We start from the raw sequence: 17,990 nt of genomic DNA on the forward strand, positions 1-17,990 counted from the left end.
CGAATGAATTATTATGCAGATAGAAATTCTGTGGATTATTATTGAATTATGTGGACATGATAATTGCCACCAATTGATGTGAATATTTTTCCCCTGACTATCATTGCTTGGTAACCTAAGAATTAGAATCGCGTATGGCCCTAATTCACGTGAATCCTAAAGGTAGCTACCGGGTTTAACACCCCCACCCAGAATGTTCACTAGACGGAAGAGCTAGTGGGCGTGGTGTTTAGTACTTCGAAATTTATATATTATACAGACGAGATGTTCTGTTTTGGGGATATTATTGATGCGCATTATATGTTAAGGTCGGTTACCATGTTGAGCAATGAAATCGAAATGAATGTTATGTATCGAGAGAATGATTTTTATACACAGGTTATGTGTATTAGTTTTGTGCACGAGATATGTGCACAATTATTTAAAAATCGCGAGGAAACTTACGGGGGAGAAAAGGATACGAACCTACTCTGCTAAGCAATATGAAAAATGGTTTCGTACACGAGATAGGTGTACTGTATTTGAATCTTGTGGTCTATCAAAATGATGAATTTTATTGTTTTATGATAAACCTATGAACTCACCAACCTTTTGGTTGACACTTTAAAGCATGTTTATTCTCGGGTATGAAAGAAATCTTCCGATGTGCATTTGCTCATTCTAGGGATATACTTGGAGTCATTCATGACATATTTCAAAAGACGTTGCATTCGAGTCGTTGAGTTCATCAAGAATATTATTAAGTCATTTATAGTTGGATATATTATGAAATGGTATGCATGCCGTCAACTTTCGATGTAAAGAAAGTTTGTCTTTTAAAAACGAATGCAATGTTTGAAAAATGTATCATATAGAGGTCAAATACCTCGCAATGAAATCAACTATTGTTAATCGTTTATATTCGATATGAACGGGGCATTTCAGTTGGTATCAGAGCGGCGGTCTTAGCGAACCAGGTCTTGCATTAGTGTGTCTAACTGATAGTTGCTTAGATGCATTAGTGAGTCTGGACTTCGACCGTGTCTGTATGTCAAAAGTTTTGCTTATCATATCGTGTCGAAGATTACCTACTTATCATCCTTAGGAAAGTACCTACTTATCATTCTTAGTCTAGATACATGTTACTTCATTGATTGCATGAATAGTATATAGACAAAATTCATATCTTAGCGTATCTGCTAATTCATACCTTAGCGTATCTGTTACTGTAAACTTTGCCTGACATATTCCGTAAATTCCTCTGTAATCTACGAAGTCTTTTGTTCTATATATACGGATATTCTATGTAATTAGAATATCAGTCGATAGCCGAAAATCATTTCATATCAAAATATCCTTTATTGAATCGTACGAAATGGAACTCGCCACTAGTTCAAGTTCTTCGGAATTCGACAGCTATTCCGACATGGATGATCACCTAAGCTCCGAAAGCAGCGTCACCAGAATGAATCAACCAATCATCCATCCCCGATTCATCTGATGGGTTCGTAGTCGACTTAATCGATGGAAACGAGAATAAAGCGGTCCTTTCCATCAACCAAATTCACTTCTTAGCGAAGAACCTGGAGCACTTACCGGCGAACCAGTCTGAAACACCATTTTCACTATCATTTCCAGAATAGCTCGCAACGATTACATAATATCTTCAATTCTAAACCTTATTCGTCCGTTTGTCTCAACCGACAATCATCCCGGTGTGATAGAAGAAGTCAACGAACTCCGCGCTCGAGTAATTAATTTGGATAATATGATGCAAAACTTACCAGCTTCAGCAACATCAACAGCACCAACAGTACCACCAACAACTCAAGTTTCAACATCACATGCCTCAACATCACAACTTATACCTCGAACCTAATCATCATTCCACCTATCTTTCTACGTCATATATCTTCGTTCTATCTGACGATTATGTAATCTCTAATATTTTAGAGATTATGTACTCTAGTTCTAACCGTAAATCATATGAGTTTAATATCATATTAACTCATTAAATCCATTATTACATCTGAAGAAAATATATATGTAAGTATATATTTTCATAAAGATTGTAATTAAAATATTCTTTTGTACAAACTGTTAATGGTGAAAATATTTTAACGGGTAGGTAATACCCGAGGAATATTTAGATTTCATATTAACATGTTATACCGTACATTCTTCAATTCTGATTCAACAATCATTAAGTATCCTATTTGCATCCGCAGATATATGTATCCGTTTATTCCCGAATAACCATTTCCATTTCAATTCAATTTCATGTTCGGATTTTGACCGATCAGAATCCAAGTCAAGTTTCAACAGGTGGCATAATGAGAAAAATATTGGACACAATAAAATTTATTAGAAACAAACTAATTATGTATGTAAAAATTGTATTAAGAATCCACACTAACATTATCCTAGCTAACTGTTCTTATATCTGTTATGACTATTTCCTTATAATATACTAGTATTGGTTAAATTATTGGACTACTAACATTGGACTACTAACATTGGATAATTAAAAAGTATTAAAAGAGTAGGAAATATTAATTATAACACATTTTGATTTAAAATATCGTTAATAAGTTACATCTACTACAGTTAAACATTTCTTCAAGTTGCCACTTGATTTCATCTTAAACATCCTTTGTATCTTGACGATTACAATCTTCGTTCAAACTTTTCAAACTCTTGAAAACACCTCAGATTAATAACCAATGATTCAGATAGGGTAACAGTGAATGCTGATGAAGCAGCAAAAGCTATAGATGGTCCTAATGACCAGAAGCTTAATAATAAAGAATGATGTATTGAAAAGGCTCAGATTTGGAACTGAAAAATGGGTTGAGCCAACCATGAAGGAGAATGTGGACAAATCACCAAGACTAAACCTGTACTTATAGAATCTGAATAATTCAGTATCTGCTGAAATCTTTAGCGAATACCTTGCTACTTATTCTAAACCTTTGCGGACAAATTCCTTCATCATCTCCTGATCTTAAATATTTTAAATTCTAAGATAGCATCGTATCTTTCCTTATAAATATCCTCGATATTTTTGAAGATACCTTCATAAATATCTTCGTCCGAAATTATTTATCTCTTCGTGCTATCCGTATTACATCATGAAGGAAACTGTTTAGTTTCTATCTTCTTGTAAAAATTCGAGTTTAATTTATGAATGTTTCTAGAGAAGTGTAGGAAATTGAAGCATGAGTTAGTATAATATAATGGCGCTTGGCCAACGTGATTATATTACAGTAAGTCATGCTGAATTTTTAATGGAACGTGATAATGGTTCACATATCTCACCCTCATCATGCGCCATGTTACATAACTCTTTCATTCTACTTAATCTCTAAATATATCACGGAAAAATTTTCCTTGATATTTCCGTTCTTCCGTAATTCTGACAGTTTGCTAATAAATCGTGCGATTACATTTTCTTTCTGATTAGAAGATTTTCTTTTAAATTCCTTGAATTCCAAAAAAATCAACCGTGACTACGTCAAAAGTTAAGACAAACTTGATTTTCCTAATTTCACTCTTTTGTGATAGCTTCACTCGTATTCTTCGGGTAACTGAATTGTTTTATCCATATTACTCAATAATGATAAAACTCTATTTATCAACTCATATTCGTTATGAAAACATTTTTATTGTTAGCCATTACGACCTCAATCAAATTTTAGGACGAAATTTCTTTAACGGGTAGGTACTGTGACGACCCGGAAAATTTCGACTAATTTTAAACCAAACTCTCGATACGATTTATTATTGTTGACACGATAAGCAAAGTCTGTAATGTTGAGTCTCAAAATTTTTGAACTGTTTTCATAGATTCAATACCCTTCACCAGTCCCGACGATTCACGAAACAATTCTTTTTAAATTAATATAAATATAAATATAAATGTAAGTAGTGGAAATAAAAATGTAATTGAATCATTAGAATTTAATATGTAAAATAATATACAGAATAATGAAGTTGCTAATAAAATGAAGATATACATATATATGAATTCTATACATTAGGAATATTATATATATATATATATATATATATATATATATATATATATATATATATATATATATATATATATATATATATATATTGTAATATATATATATATATATAATTAATAAATTAAAGATTCAATATATTATATAATTAGTTAATATGATATAATTAATAAATGGTAATATATTAAAATATAAAATTACAAGTTTGAATATAATTGTTATATTAATATTATTATCATTACTTTAATTATTATTATTGTTAATATTAAAATTAATATGTGTATTGTTGATATTATTATTTCTAATGTAAAATATATATATAATTGATATGTATAAGTTATTACATTATTAATATTATTATTATCATTAATAATATTAACATTATTATAACTTGTATTATTATCAGTATCATTAATAAGATTATTATTATCATTTTTATTATCATTATTAATTAAATCTATTAAATTTATAATATTATTAATAGTATTATTAATAGTATTAATATATTTGTAAACTACCAAAATTTATGAATTACATATATACACAGATATATAAACAGATATATACAATCAGATATATATATACATATACAAACTACAATTATATATATATATATATATATATATATATATATATATATATATATATATATATATATATATATATATATATATAATAAATACAGATAATTACGTATTAATACATATAAGAAATCAAAATCAGTTTCCTATCATTTTCTAAACTGTGTAATTTGTCTGCCAGATATCTGTAAATTGTACAAATCCGTTTGCTATCATACTCATCTCTGTTTCTTTTCCTGTCTTCTTGCTCTCATCAAGATTCAGTGTCGACATCACTTTTGGCAATAGACAATATCTTCATATTGGAAGAAGTCCTTCGAGTTCCTCCACCATCAATAACAATTATATGTATTTGTTTTATCTGGAAATAAAGAAACAGAAAATTTGTACGAAAAGTGGTAACCTTCACTGTCTGTAAAGATTTGTCGTTCCTTTTTTCTTCTTGGTTGAAATTTTCTGTCCTTCCTGTCTGATTCTTGTTACACGTCCAAATCCCTTCACAATGCAAACAAAATTGATCACTATAATCATACAGTCAGATAATTGAATTCAGTGAGCAATCGCATCAGCTTTATCAAATCCATTTCTTTCTCTTTGTTCGTTTCCTTCTGGCTCGAATATCACCTGTCGACCCAATCTTAGCTATAAAATAAATTACGATCGAATATTGATGATGTAGTAATTGTTAATTAACATATTATATATATACGATGTTGCAATTGAGAATGGAAAAGAAATATATTAAGATACATATACATATATTGCTTACACACATCCTCCTTTGCTATTTGCTTCAACTCGACATACCAACAATCAAACACCAACACGAACCACTTACTTGATATCTTCTGTAAACCAAAACCTTCAATATCCATTATTGCTCGTTGCTATATGAATCTGCTACTATAAATGTTTCTGTTTCGACCCACAAGCAACCCACCTCACTATCATGAGTTACCATCATGAACAACACGCCACCACCATGTTTAATCTCGAATCTTAATCCACATATCATCACTCTCGTTTCCTCCTAGCCGACCCATCACCACCACTGTAACCACGGTAACTTCATCTCTTTCATTTTTCTCTCTCACTCATCTCTCTCTCTCTTCCATTTATATAAATCATGATACTTCTCTATTCTAAATCACCATCGACCATCTATAACAACTACCATACTTCTGTTACAGCTGTGACCGCCTCCCAAAACCACTCTAAACCATCACCATACTCGTTATTACTACATTTTGTTTATTTATTTACGTCCTTGTTCAAGACTAACGAATAAGATAAAAGGATAATGCATTGATATTAATATGCATTGATCTAGCAACCTTAGGGATAAATATATAATTGTGGGATATGTTTTAAATTGATGGCCGACAAACGAGTAGGGGATGCAATCACCTAAATACCTTTAGTGCTTGGATGTTAGTTTCTTGAATAGCTTTAATATTAATATCAAATCCAGCAAATCTTTTATTTAAAACAAAGTAATGGGATGATGTAATGTTAGTAGGGTCAGTTTAATGAACGGATCCTAGATTGATTATATTGTTACCACAAGTAGGCCGTATAGGTGGAGTTGAAATCAGATGTGCTTAGATCTTCTGTTTTTACTTTGGGCCGTGATCCTATAGGTGTTATTGGGCCAAGATCCAACTATCATTCTTCTGATGGACTGCTGTATGGTTTGTCTATTTAGGCCGATTATATAGTAAATAATAACAATGATGATGTCGAGTAAGTTCAGGCTTTGGATGGGTCAATATGTTCACACATTATAGCTTTGTCAATTTGGATGTTTGAATATTAATTAAATGGCATAATCAATCATGGAGAAAACTTTCGCTGGTTGCTGCTACACCTTAGCCTGTTTCTGTTTTTCTGTCATATACAAATGAATCACCTTCTTTAAACACTTTAATCGCTGCTATGTTCACTTGATCGACTGCTACGTCTATTGTTCTCTGTCAAGTTTCAAACCAAAAACCCAACACCTATATATTTTCTCGATTTCTTGCTGTTGCTAAACGTCCTTGTCTCCTATTGAACCAAACCAAACCCCACTTATGTTTCTTTAGTCGACTGCTACAGCAAAGTAATGATTATTTATGTGTTACTGATGATAATGATATTAGGATAATATTTATGCTTTATAATGATGATTGGTGAATGTGAAAGTGGAATCATAAAGTAAACAACAAAAAAGAAGAAGTTCACGTGCATTCTTTACTTTACAATCTGAATTTGATTAATTCTTGTGGACCGTATCATTGGGCCAAGATTAGAGAGGATACCGGTTATGTGAAAATAAGTCGCGAATTGAAACAGAAATGTAAGCAGCAGCTCAATGGTTTAACTGGTTGATGGGTTAGCGAGGGGTCTTGGGTTCGAGCCCGATCTGGGGCATTATTTTTTTGAAAAAGAAGAAGAAAATAGAAACAAGTTAATACGGGTTAAATAAATTTAAAGTGGAAATTAAATCAGAAAAACTGAGATAGAGGAATAGTTTAGGTTATTATCGGGTTAGCGGGACGTTGCAGGTTCAAACTCGGACTTGGGCATTTTTTGTTAAGGGCTATTTCTTTGAGGTAGTTTACTTATTACTTGTTATTACTATTATTATCTTTAAGGTTATTAAAATCATTATTTTCAATATTAACATATAATTATTATTATTATTATTATTATTATTATTATTATTATTATTATTATTATTATTATTATTATTATTATTATTATTATTATTATTAAATGATAGCATTAGTATTATTATTAAAATTATTGTCATTATAATTAGTATTATCATTATCATTATTATTATTATTATTATTATTATCATTTTTATTATTACTAGAATCATTTTTATTATTATTAATAGTATTGTTTTCATAACAAATTATTGATTTTTGATATAAAACCAATTACAAATAGATATATATATTTTAATATAACTATATGTATGAATATTGATTATTTTAAAAAATAACCATATATAAAATATAACTGAAGATATATAACATAAATAAAGGATATATATTTATATAACTACAACACTTAATATACATAAAAAATTATATAGAAGGAATTATGTGATTATATGTGTTAATATATATACTTGATATAGGTTCGTGAATCCGAGGCCAATCCTGCAATTTGTTCAGTTCAGTCGTATGCATATTTTACTACAAAATATCGTATCGTGAGTTCATTTGATTCCCTTTTACTCTTTACATTTTTGGCACTGAGAATACATGCGCTGTTTTTACAACTGCTTTATTAAATGCTTTTGAAATATATTTTTAAACTGCGAATACATGAAATGCTTTTATAAATGTTTGACGAGATAGACACAAGCAAAATATTCCTCGAATGAATTATTATGCAGACAGAAGTTCTGTGGATTATTATTGAATTATGTGGACATGATAATTGCCACCAATTGATGTGAATATTTTTCCCCCGATTATCATTGCTTGGTAACCTAAGAATTAGAATCGGGTATGGCCTTAATTCACGTGAATCCTAAAGGTAGCTACCGGGTTTAACACCCCCATCCAGAATGTTCACTAGACGGAAGAGCTAGTGGGCGTGGTGTTTAGTACTTCGAAGTTTATATATTATACAGACGAGATGTTCTGTTTTGGGAATATTATTGATGCGCATTATATGTTAAGGTCGGTTACCATGTTGAGCAATGAAATCGAAATGAATGTTATGTATCGAGAGAATGATTTTTATACACAGGTTATGTGAATTAGTTTTGTGCATGAGATATGTGCACGATTATTTAAAAATCGCGAGGCAACCTACGGGGGAGAAAATGATACAAACCTACTCTGCTAAGCATTATGAAAAATGGTTTCGTACACGAGATAGGTGTACTATATTTGAATCTTGTGGTCTATCAAAATGATGAATTTTATTGTTTTATGATAAACCTATGAACTCACCAACCTTTTGGTTGAAACTTTAAAGCATGTTTATTCTCAGGTATGAAAGATATCTTCCGCTGTGCATTTGCTCATTCTAGGGATATACTTGGAGTCATTCATGACATATTTCAAAAGACGTTGCATTCGAGTCGTTGAGTTCATCAAGAATATTATTAAGTCATTTATAGTTGGATATATTATGAAATGGTATGCATGCCGTCAACTTTCGATGTAAAGAAAGTTTGTCTTTTAAAAACGAATGCAATGTTTGAAAAATGTATCATATAGAGGTCAAATACCTCGCAATGAAATTAACTATCGTGAATCGTTTATATTCGATATGAACGGGGCATTTCATTTTTGTACCACCACAGTTGCACTGTTTAACTATTGTTCATTTATGTAATGTTCAGTGACGGAATTTAAACCCGGATACAGATGGGGCGGTGTAAAAATTTAATAAAATTTTTATTGTCTGTAAAGGTAAACACTAAAAAAAAACTTATTTTTTGGTAAAAAAAATAAATAAATTTTGATGTATAATTTTGTTCCCGTTAAATCCAGGTGAGAACGGATACCCGTTTGGGTAACACTATGTTCCCACCCTGCAGTTAATGTTCTTGATTTGTATGGCCACATTTAACTGCCGTTAAGAATACCGGTTATACTGGTTTCATAAATTTCATGTTTGAAGGTATTGTTACTATAAAAGAGACGTAAATTTATACCTCTTGACCAGAAAATTATGTTCAGGTGGAACACGATGATGAAAAAGTGAAGAGTATGTGTAAGTGTCCAGTTAAGTATTTAAGAGTTAAAATGGCCAAACAGACAGTTTTCAACCAATAAGAATCAATGAAGAAAAATAAAAAATAAAAGGAAAAGTTCGGTGGTTCGTTGAGAACTACGAGGCGGAACGGTAGAGGTGAGTGTGGGAATGTCAAGGCCTGTCGTTTCAGATGTTGAACACCGACGAAATTTTGTTTCACTTGTACTCTCATTGGTTACCAAAACATAATGGGATTGACAGATCAATTAACGATCAAAACAATATTACTCTAGTTATATACGTGGGAACCAAATTACATTTATAAGTAATTGATAGTCAAATCCTCTTACACCGAAATACTATTAAGCACTCCCAGAAGAAGAATGGCTTGGAAATTGATGAACTCGGTTACCTTGAGAAACAAACTTGCACTGATGATGTCAACGGTGCATATGGGAACATATAATTAAGGTGGTTTTGTTAGGTTCGAAATTTGGTCTAAAAAGACTTTACCTTACTCGGAATGCACCCTTGATGAGTTCCATAGAAGTTTCTCTTTGCTTTCAAACTTGATTTTTTTTTTTTAAAACAGTAATTTTTTTTAAAGAGACTTGCAAAAATGGAAATTTTATCAAAATCATTTCGAAAATGGTAAAACCAAAGTTCCAAAGTTCGGTTTTGCCAAATTCGAAGTTTGGAACTTCGGTTTTGTTTTTTTTTTTTTTCAAAAAAAGAAAAAAAGAAAAACTGAAGTTTGAAACTTCGGTTTTGCTTCTTCTTTTTTTTGGGGTTTTTTTTTTTGACCCTATACCTATATAATTAAAGCAAGGTATTGTACTATGTATAAAAACCGTAGATAGATATTGAATAGATGAAATGCAAAGTATTACCGTGTTGTAGTTATTGCGTGTTCCAAGAATTCAAATTTGTGTCATAATGGCGATTCTTCAAATCTAACTTGTAGTTCTTGTGTTGTGTTGGCGTACAAGGGGACATGTGCCATAAAGTTTGCCTGGATAATTCATTAATGGATGATGGTTTCAAAAAATTCACGCGTGAACAATCTACTCCAAAACCCTTTTTTCTTTGTAAAAAGAAAAACATATTAAATTATATATATATATATATATATATATATATATATATATATATATTAAATTTTATATTAATATATTAAATATTAATTAAATTTTTAAATATAAATATAAATATATGGGCATAGGGTTTTACAAAAAAAAAAAAAAAAAAAAAAAAATAATAATAATAATAATAATAATAATAAAAGCAAAACCGAAGTTTCAAACTTCGGTTTTGCTTTTTCTATTATTATAAAAAAAATCCGAAGTTTGAAACTTCGGATTTGGCAAAACCGAAGTTTCAAACTTCGGTTTTACCATTTTGTAACAAAAAATCCGATTTTTCCATTTTTGCAAGAAGGTTCAATAAAATTACTATTTAAAAAAAAAATCTTTCAAACTTAGATGTTGATAAAATTTTAAAGTTTTCATCTATGGTCATTAATAAGGATGTTTCTCTTCAGATAAACTTATTAGTTGATGGTTAAAAACTGTCAAGTTGAAGCAGAAAATTGTACTAAATGGAAAGAAAATGCTCCGTATTTTTTTGTGATCAAACATATACTTACACAAGATAAAAGTTATACTTGGGTGTAATAAAAGGGTGTTTAAGGACAACATAATTTAACTTTTCGTTTTCATTGGATCACAGTCAATAATCCTTGCCTAGATATTGGTGTTCTCATGAGGGTGGAGGGAGGTTAATTGTTGTGTTCACAATTGATCAAGCATACCAGATCAATGGTCGAAGGGTTGTACGATTTAGTGCTCATAAAACATACCTGCAAACTGTGAGAAATAGAAGACTCTAGAGAACTTGATTTTTATGAGTGTTTGGTATGCTATGATTCGTGTAAAAACGTGCGTATTAATGAGAACACAAGGCTTGTATTTATAGAAAAACTCTAGTTTGGATATGCACAAATATCGTATCATTTTTATAACTAACTTTCATGACAATAACATATTTAAATATAGATAAGATCGTAACAAAATTGTATCCAAAGATATATCGGCAATCTAACGTGAGCGCCATACCTCAATGCACAAGTTCATGGCTCATGAATCATGCTAGTGCGCCATAATGCAAGGTATAACTGATAAAAACCCAGAGCTATGTGCATGATTATTTTGATGTTCACGAATTCTCATAAGGAGTGAAAAAGACGAAATACGAATTTGGTCTAATTTTTACTTTTAATATTTCTTTTTAAATTGGAAAGTCCACTTTCTGTACTCTTTTTTTTTTTTTTAATCTTTGTATTTCTTTTCAATCTTTTTCTCATTTCTTTCGTGTTGAAACTCACGAGCACTTGATCAAGTATTATTCCATAATTTTCTACATCTTTATATAGAAGCTGTTAATTCATTTATTCTTTTTTTTTTTTTTTTTTATCTTGAAAAGAAAGATATTGACCAAATCAAAGAGTCAAAAAGTGACCAAAACGGATCCAAAACCTTAACGGAGTCTTAACTCTGAAGTCTAAACCCACGCTCACAACTCCTAAACACCCTTTTAAATTGTATTTCAACTCAACACAATCAATCTACAAATACACAAACAACACAAAATAAAAAATAAAAATTGGTAAAAATGTCGAGATCATCGATCTGTTTCACGTTACTAACCCTAGCTCTAATCTTCATATCATCGGCCGTAGCTGACGTCGTCGTTCTAACTGAAGAAAACTTCGAGAAGGAAGTCGGTCAAGATCGCGGTGCTCTTGTTGAATTCTACGCCCCTTGGTAATTGATCTGATTTCACTCATTGATTTAGTCGATTTTGATAAATTGTATTCCAGTTGATTGCTATTAATGAAATTGTGAAATCGTCGGCGAGCACCGTTGTGTTACTGATTTAGTTTTCATAATTAAGTTTCGAGATTTAGTTTTTGGAGCTTTTTCAGCTCCGTGAAGTGTTTTTATGTTTGAATTTACTGTTGATGTGGCGGATCTAGATCTGATTTAGGTTTTAGGTGATTCAAGCTGTTGTTAGTGGCTAGGATGGAATAATGGATGATCTGCGTTGAATTTCTGAGATTGAGCTATAAATTGCAAGGACTTTTTAAGCTATTACATAATTTGAGGTTTTGAGAGATGAAATGAATCTGGTATTATTGTGTCAAAATCAATAATGTGTATATATAGTAGTTATGTATGTTCTGTGTTTGCTAACTTAGGATGTATCTTATGAATCGATCTCGTCTTGGTATACGAAACCACAATATAACTGCGTTGATATGGGTTTTAGTTTTTATCATAAGTAAAAAGCACAGTTACTTTCAAAATAGCTTCATTGCCTCAGCGGTTTTCGGATCCTTTTTTGTTGTATGGTCTTTAATAACTTTAGAAAATACTATTCATGGACATCATAGTGAAACTTACTTGGTTAATGTGTAGGCAAGAATTGTGTGCGTAACAGTGTATGATTGTAATTTGATTTTGTGAAGTGTTTGCTAGGCTCTTTTTCCATTGCGGTATGTGAATATAACAGTTTTATTGATCTGTCTTATGTGGCAGGTGTGGACACTGTAAAAAACTTGCTCCTGAATATGAAAAACTTGGGGCCAGTTTTAAAAAGTCAAAATCTGTCGTAATCGCAAAGGTAAAACAACCAGAATATGATATTTCGTTGATTCCTTTTGTTTCAATCCTATTTTGAGTTGATAAAATAATAAGATTATGGTATTGGTAATGTGACTAGTAGCTCCATTATAACTACTCATAAAGTCATGATGTTTTATGCTGTTCTTTATGTTAATTTCTATTTGTTTGAAAGTCTTCATATGTAACATGGAATGTTGATATCAATAATGATTTTGAGTTCTGAATTTCTTCCTTGCGTTTAATGTTTCCGAGTGGGTTTTGAGTTCTGAATTTCTTCCTTGCGTTTAATGTTTCCGAGTGGGGCTGCCTTTAATCTTTAATCTGCATGTTTCATCAACATTATTTAATGCCACCGTTATAATTTGTGATAAAAATTATTTTGACTTTTAATCTCCATTACGATTTTCTGTTTAGATGCTTTATCCTCATAATGGCTTCTGACTCGATCTTCTCTATATGTGTTGTCAGGTAGACTGTGATGAGCATAAGGGCGTTTGTAGCAAATATGGGGTTTCTGGTTACCCCACCATCCAGTGGTTTCCTAAGGGATCTTTGGAGCCTAAAAAGTAAATGTTATTATTCCCTATTGTACTTTGTGTGTTAATCTTAGCCCATCTCTTACTAATTCTTTACGGCTTTGTAATGTCATGTCTTTGTTACTCAATGAATACTTTTATTAAATTTTCATTCAGGTATGAAGGTGCCCGTACTGCTGAAGCACTTGTCGAGTTTATAAATCTTGAAGGAGGTAATGGTTACAATAGTCAATTAATTGTGGATTCTATTTTTTTAATTGCTTCACGCTGTTGAGTTTGCTTTTGGGTGTGTTCATGGATTTACACATTAGCAACCATTTTTCTATACTATTCACTATGGTTGAACATACTTCATAAGTTGTGTCTTTATGCTAATGCTTTTATTGATTCACACTCATGCAAGTAGTACCATTGACGCCATCATTGAGGGAACCTAGAGTGTCATAATTTTATATTAAATAATGAATGCAACAGACTAGATGTCGATTCTTAAAATGGCATGTAGAGAAGCAAGTAGTCATACTCTAGAGATGAATTAAAACTAAATTGGGAACTGTTGAACGTGGAGGGTGAAAACGTTGATAAATATATATTATTGATAGTTAGTACATACAACTGCAATCTTACATGGGTCTATACCTCCCCGTCCCTATATGATATCTTTCACACATTTTTAGGTCATGAGTCATGAGCGATACATATTTCATCATATCTTTTCCTCTGTACAAGTTTTGATTTATTGTGTTTCGCATCACTATATCATCTGTATTTTCAGGGACCAATGTGAAGATCGCTGCAGTTCCTTCAAGTGTGGTGGTACTAAACGCTGATAACTTTCAGGATATTGTTTTGGATGGCAAGAAGGATGTGTTGGTCGAGTTCTATGCACCCTGGTCAGTCATGTCATATCTAGTCACAGTTTTAACGTTTTTATTTTTCTATATTTGTGCATTTGATCGATTCTTGATTTAATTCCTTTCCTACTTACATAATGAGATAAAGGCTCCTATTTATCAGCTAAAGTGGCAAATCTCTTGGTGACTCCCAATTTCTTAATTATTGTTGGTTTTTGCAACTTACAATTTTTTTTTTTTTTTTTTTTTTCCTGTTACAGGTGTGGGCATTGCAAGAGCCTTGCTCCTGTATGTATCCAAGCTCTTAATATTGATTTAATACATGCATCATGATAAACATACAATATACTAATTTGCTCCTTTTCTTCACAGACATATGAAAGTCTTGCTGCTGCATTCAAGAATGAGGAAGATGTAGTTATTGCCAATCTTGATGCTGATAATCATAAGGATCTTGGCGAGAAGTAAGTGATAGAGATAATATTCACTTGTGGAAATAAATATCAAAGATTCATAGAAAAATGATGATTTATGCTACGTTCAGTGTTTACTTTGATGTATTGTGTCACTTATTATTGAGATTTGTTTTATGCAGGTATGGTGTGAGTGGTTTCCCAACAATTAAGTTCTTCCCAAAGAATAACAAAGATGGTGAAGACTATGAAGGTGGACGGGATATTGATAGTTTTGTGACCTTCATTAATGAGAAGTGTGGTACTAGTCGTGATGCCAAGGGTCAACTTACCTCCAATGTTAGTGCACTAACCCTTTTACAAAACAATTTTTAAGACGGGTTGAAACATGCTTACTTAGGTTGAAATGGTTCATTGTATTAACCAAGGGTTGAAACTGGGTTGGATTAGTGAATAAATAACACTTCCTTTTCTCCTTGTTTTTATGAAATTATTGAATTGAATTTGTTTGTTTTAAATTACGAAACAATAATCCCACTATTTCAATTATTTTCTGCTAGTTTATTTATTAGACCCATTTGAAATAAACCACAACTTAAGTGAACCCATTATAAGTAAATGTGTTGTTGTTTTTGTATACTCAAATTATTATTATTATTTTTTTGTTGCTCAATATAGGCTGGTCTGGTTGCGGAATTGGATACCTTGGTGAAGGAATTTGTAAGTGCTGGTAATGATGAAAAGAAAGCAGTATACGCTAAGATTGAGGAGGAAGTTGGAAAGCTGACTGGATCTTCTGCAAGGTTAACTTTTTATTCAGCTTCTTATCGTGTGGTTCTCTTATAACACGATTGTAGAATCCATATTTTTTTTTGTAGTATGTAATCTCATTTTAACGACTAGGGTTTCAATGTGTCCTCAGATATGGCAAGATCTACGTAAAAGCTGCCAAGAGTAGTCTGAGCAAAGGTGGTGATTATGCAAAGAATGAGATCCAACGTCTCGAACGTATTCTTGCTAAGGTATTTGATCATCTATGCGTTCAGTTATTCTATGTTGGGGTTACATGTATATAAGTTTTTTCTTGCATCATTACTCCACTGTAAATAATATCTGACCGTTCTTTCTTTGTATGTTTATATTATATATTATTGCAGTCAATTAGCCCTTCAAAGGCTGATGAGTTTACCCTGAAGAAGAACATCTTATCTGCTTTTGCTTGATAACCCGACAAGAGTTGGTGGTTACTACGATAGTTCACCTGAGATGTTTGATCATCCAAGTTTTTGCACAGCTTGAGGGTTATGTGCTACCTTTGCATCCTGAGTTTACTTTATTTTTCCGCATTTGGAGCTTGCTAACTTTACGGGAGATAATTATCATTATGTAGTATTATCACCAGTAACTTTAGATATTAAACTTGTTATACTTTCATAGTTACATTTTTCATATTTGCAATTTATAGAAGACATATATTTTGTTCTATCTAAGGAATGTTTGTTGTATCTGTGTTTCCAGTCCTACTGTCTAAGTTATGTAATTATTATTATTATTATTATTATTATTATTATTATTATTATTTTATTATTATTATCTGAAAGACAAAACCCTGTAGCACTATTTATCAATAGTAATCAGGGGTATTTTCGTCATTCACTTTTTTTTTTGTCTCCAACGATAAAAGAAGCAACTTTCGTAAAAGAACCAACCCTCACCAAAGATATCGAAAAAATTCATTTATACAAAAAAATCAATTACCTTTTTTTTTTTTTTTTTTTTTCCCTCAACGATAAAATAGACAACTTTCATAAAAGGAACAACCCTTCAATGCTACCAAAAGATGTCGAAAAACATTCTTTTTTTACAAAACAGATCAACTAACTTTAAAAAAAAAATGAACGCTAAAAGAAGCAACTTTCACAAAAGGAACAACCCTTCAATGTTAAGATGTCGAAAAAAATTATTTTTTATAAAATAGATCAAGACTTTTTTTTAACTCGCATTCAAAATGGAGCCCCCGACGCGAAGCGAGGGCTCCACAACTAGTTATCTATCTATAACTTCTATTAAATTTCTAAAATGATGAAGTCACATTATACAAATTAAACTCTCACATTTACTTGAACATTACACGTGTCATTTTTAGAAAATTAAACATGATGTCATAATTTGGTAATTAAAAAAGAAATAAAAAAAATCACGGACGGTTTAATATAACCCAAAATAACATACGGCTTATTTATTTTTAGGAAATATTTACTAAAGCTTTAAATCTATAGTTAATATAGAAATCCTATAATGATTATGTCATTATTAGTCTAATTTCTTTATTAAGAAAAAATCAGAAAGTAAAAGAAAAAAAATTTAAGTATTGTAGGTGATGTCATTAATCTAAATAATTTTGAATTAAAATTAAATTTTATTAATTAATTATTATTATTAAGTCTTATTAATAATTATTTTAATTATTAAAATTAAATAATTTTGAATCATTTTAATTAATTATTTTTGATTGAGGACGAAAAGGTATAAAAGCTAGAAAAGTTACACTTTTAAAATAAAATGACAATCAATATTATCTCTTATGATTGGATGTGAATTGTTTAATATGCATTATAGGTGTTTGATGAAATGTTCAGCTGACGAGTTTCTTAGTCGGATTCTGTGGTTCCACGGGTAATTAAACTAAATGGCTTTAGCATTTACGTTCACTTAATACCTAAAACGTATCATTAAACTGTTTCGTTTAAACAAACTTGTAATTTCACGAGTCATTTAAGTAGTTATACAAATAAAACATGTAAACCATCTAATTATGCGGTTACCCATAAGCATTTGGCTCGTTGACTATTTAGACCAGTTAGAAATTTTGACTTTTAGCTTTCATTTTAAAAATAATTATTTATATTTAGAGAAGTCTGAAAAAGTTATAATCGTAATTTTTTTTTTATTTTTTCAAAAACGACTTATTTAAACGCAAGGCCACTTCCATCAAATGATTAAAGAAACCAACAAACAGTCGTAAAAACGGACACACCAAACAAAACGGAGATTCGTCAATCAATTCATTCTTCTGGAAACGACTAAAAAGAGCAGGCTTGTCCGGGGCGAAACGAACAATCATATGAGAAATAACCGGAAACCAACTAGACCTAAAATACCAAACTAAAACTATCACAAGATCACGCACAACAAACACAAACGAG

General features: G+C 31.0%; 1 protein-coding gene across 1 annotated transcript; it reads left to right on the forward strand.

The window, feature by feature from the left end:
- Positions 1-11,951: 11,951 nt before the first annotated feature.
- LOC139845166 (probable protein disulfide-isomerase A6) lies at positions 11,952-16,274 on the forward strand. Its single transcript, XM_071835393.1, has 11 exons — positions 11,952-12,120; positions 12,895-12,979; positions 13,450-13,547; positions 13,674-13,729; positions 14,293-14,410; positions 14,632-14,659; positions 14,744-14,835; positions 14,967-15,123; positions 15,463-15,587; positions 15,707-15,806; positions 15,942-16,274. Exons 1-11 carry the CDS (start codon positions 11,969-11,971, stop codon positions 16,005-16,007), a joined length of 1,077 nt encoding a protein of 358 aa, XP_071691494.1. The 5' UTR covers positions 11,952-11,968; the 3' UTR covers positions 16,008-16,274.
- Positions 16,275-17,990: the final 1,716 nt, after the last annotated feature.

This window comes from Rutidosis leptorrhynchoides, chromosome 4, assembly GCF_046630445.1.
Source record: "Rutidosis leptorrhynchoides isolate AG116_Rl617_1_P2 chromosome 4, CSIRO_AGI_Rlap_v1, whole genome shotgun sequence".
Classification (NCBI taxonomy): domain Eukaryota; kingdom Viridiplantae; phylum Streptophyta; class Magnoliopsida; order Asterales; family Asteraceae; genus Rutidosis; species Rutidosis leptorrhynchoides.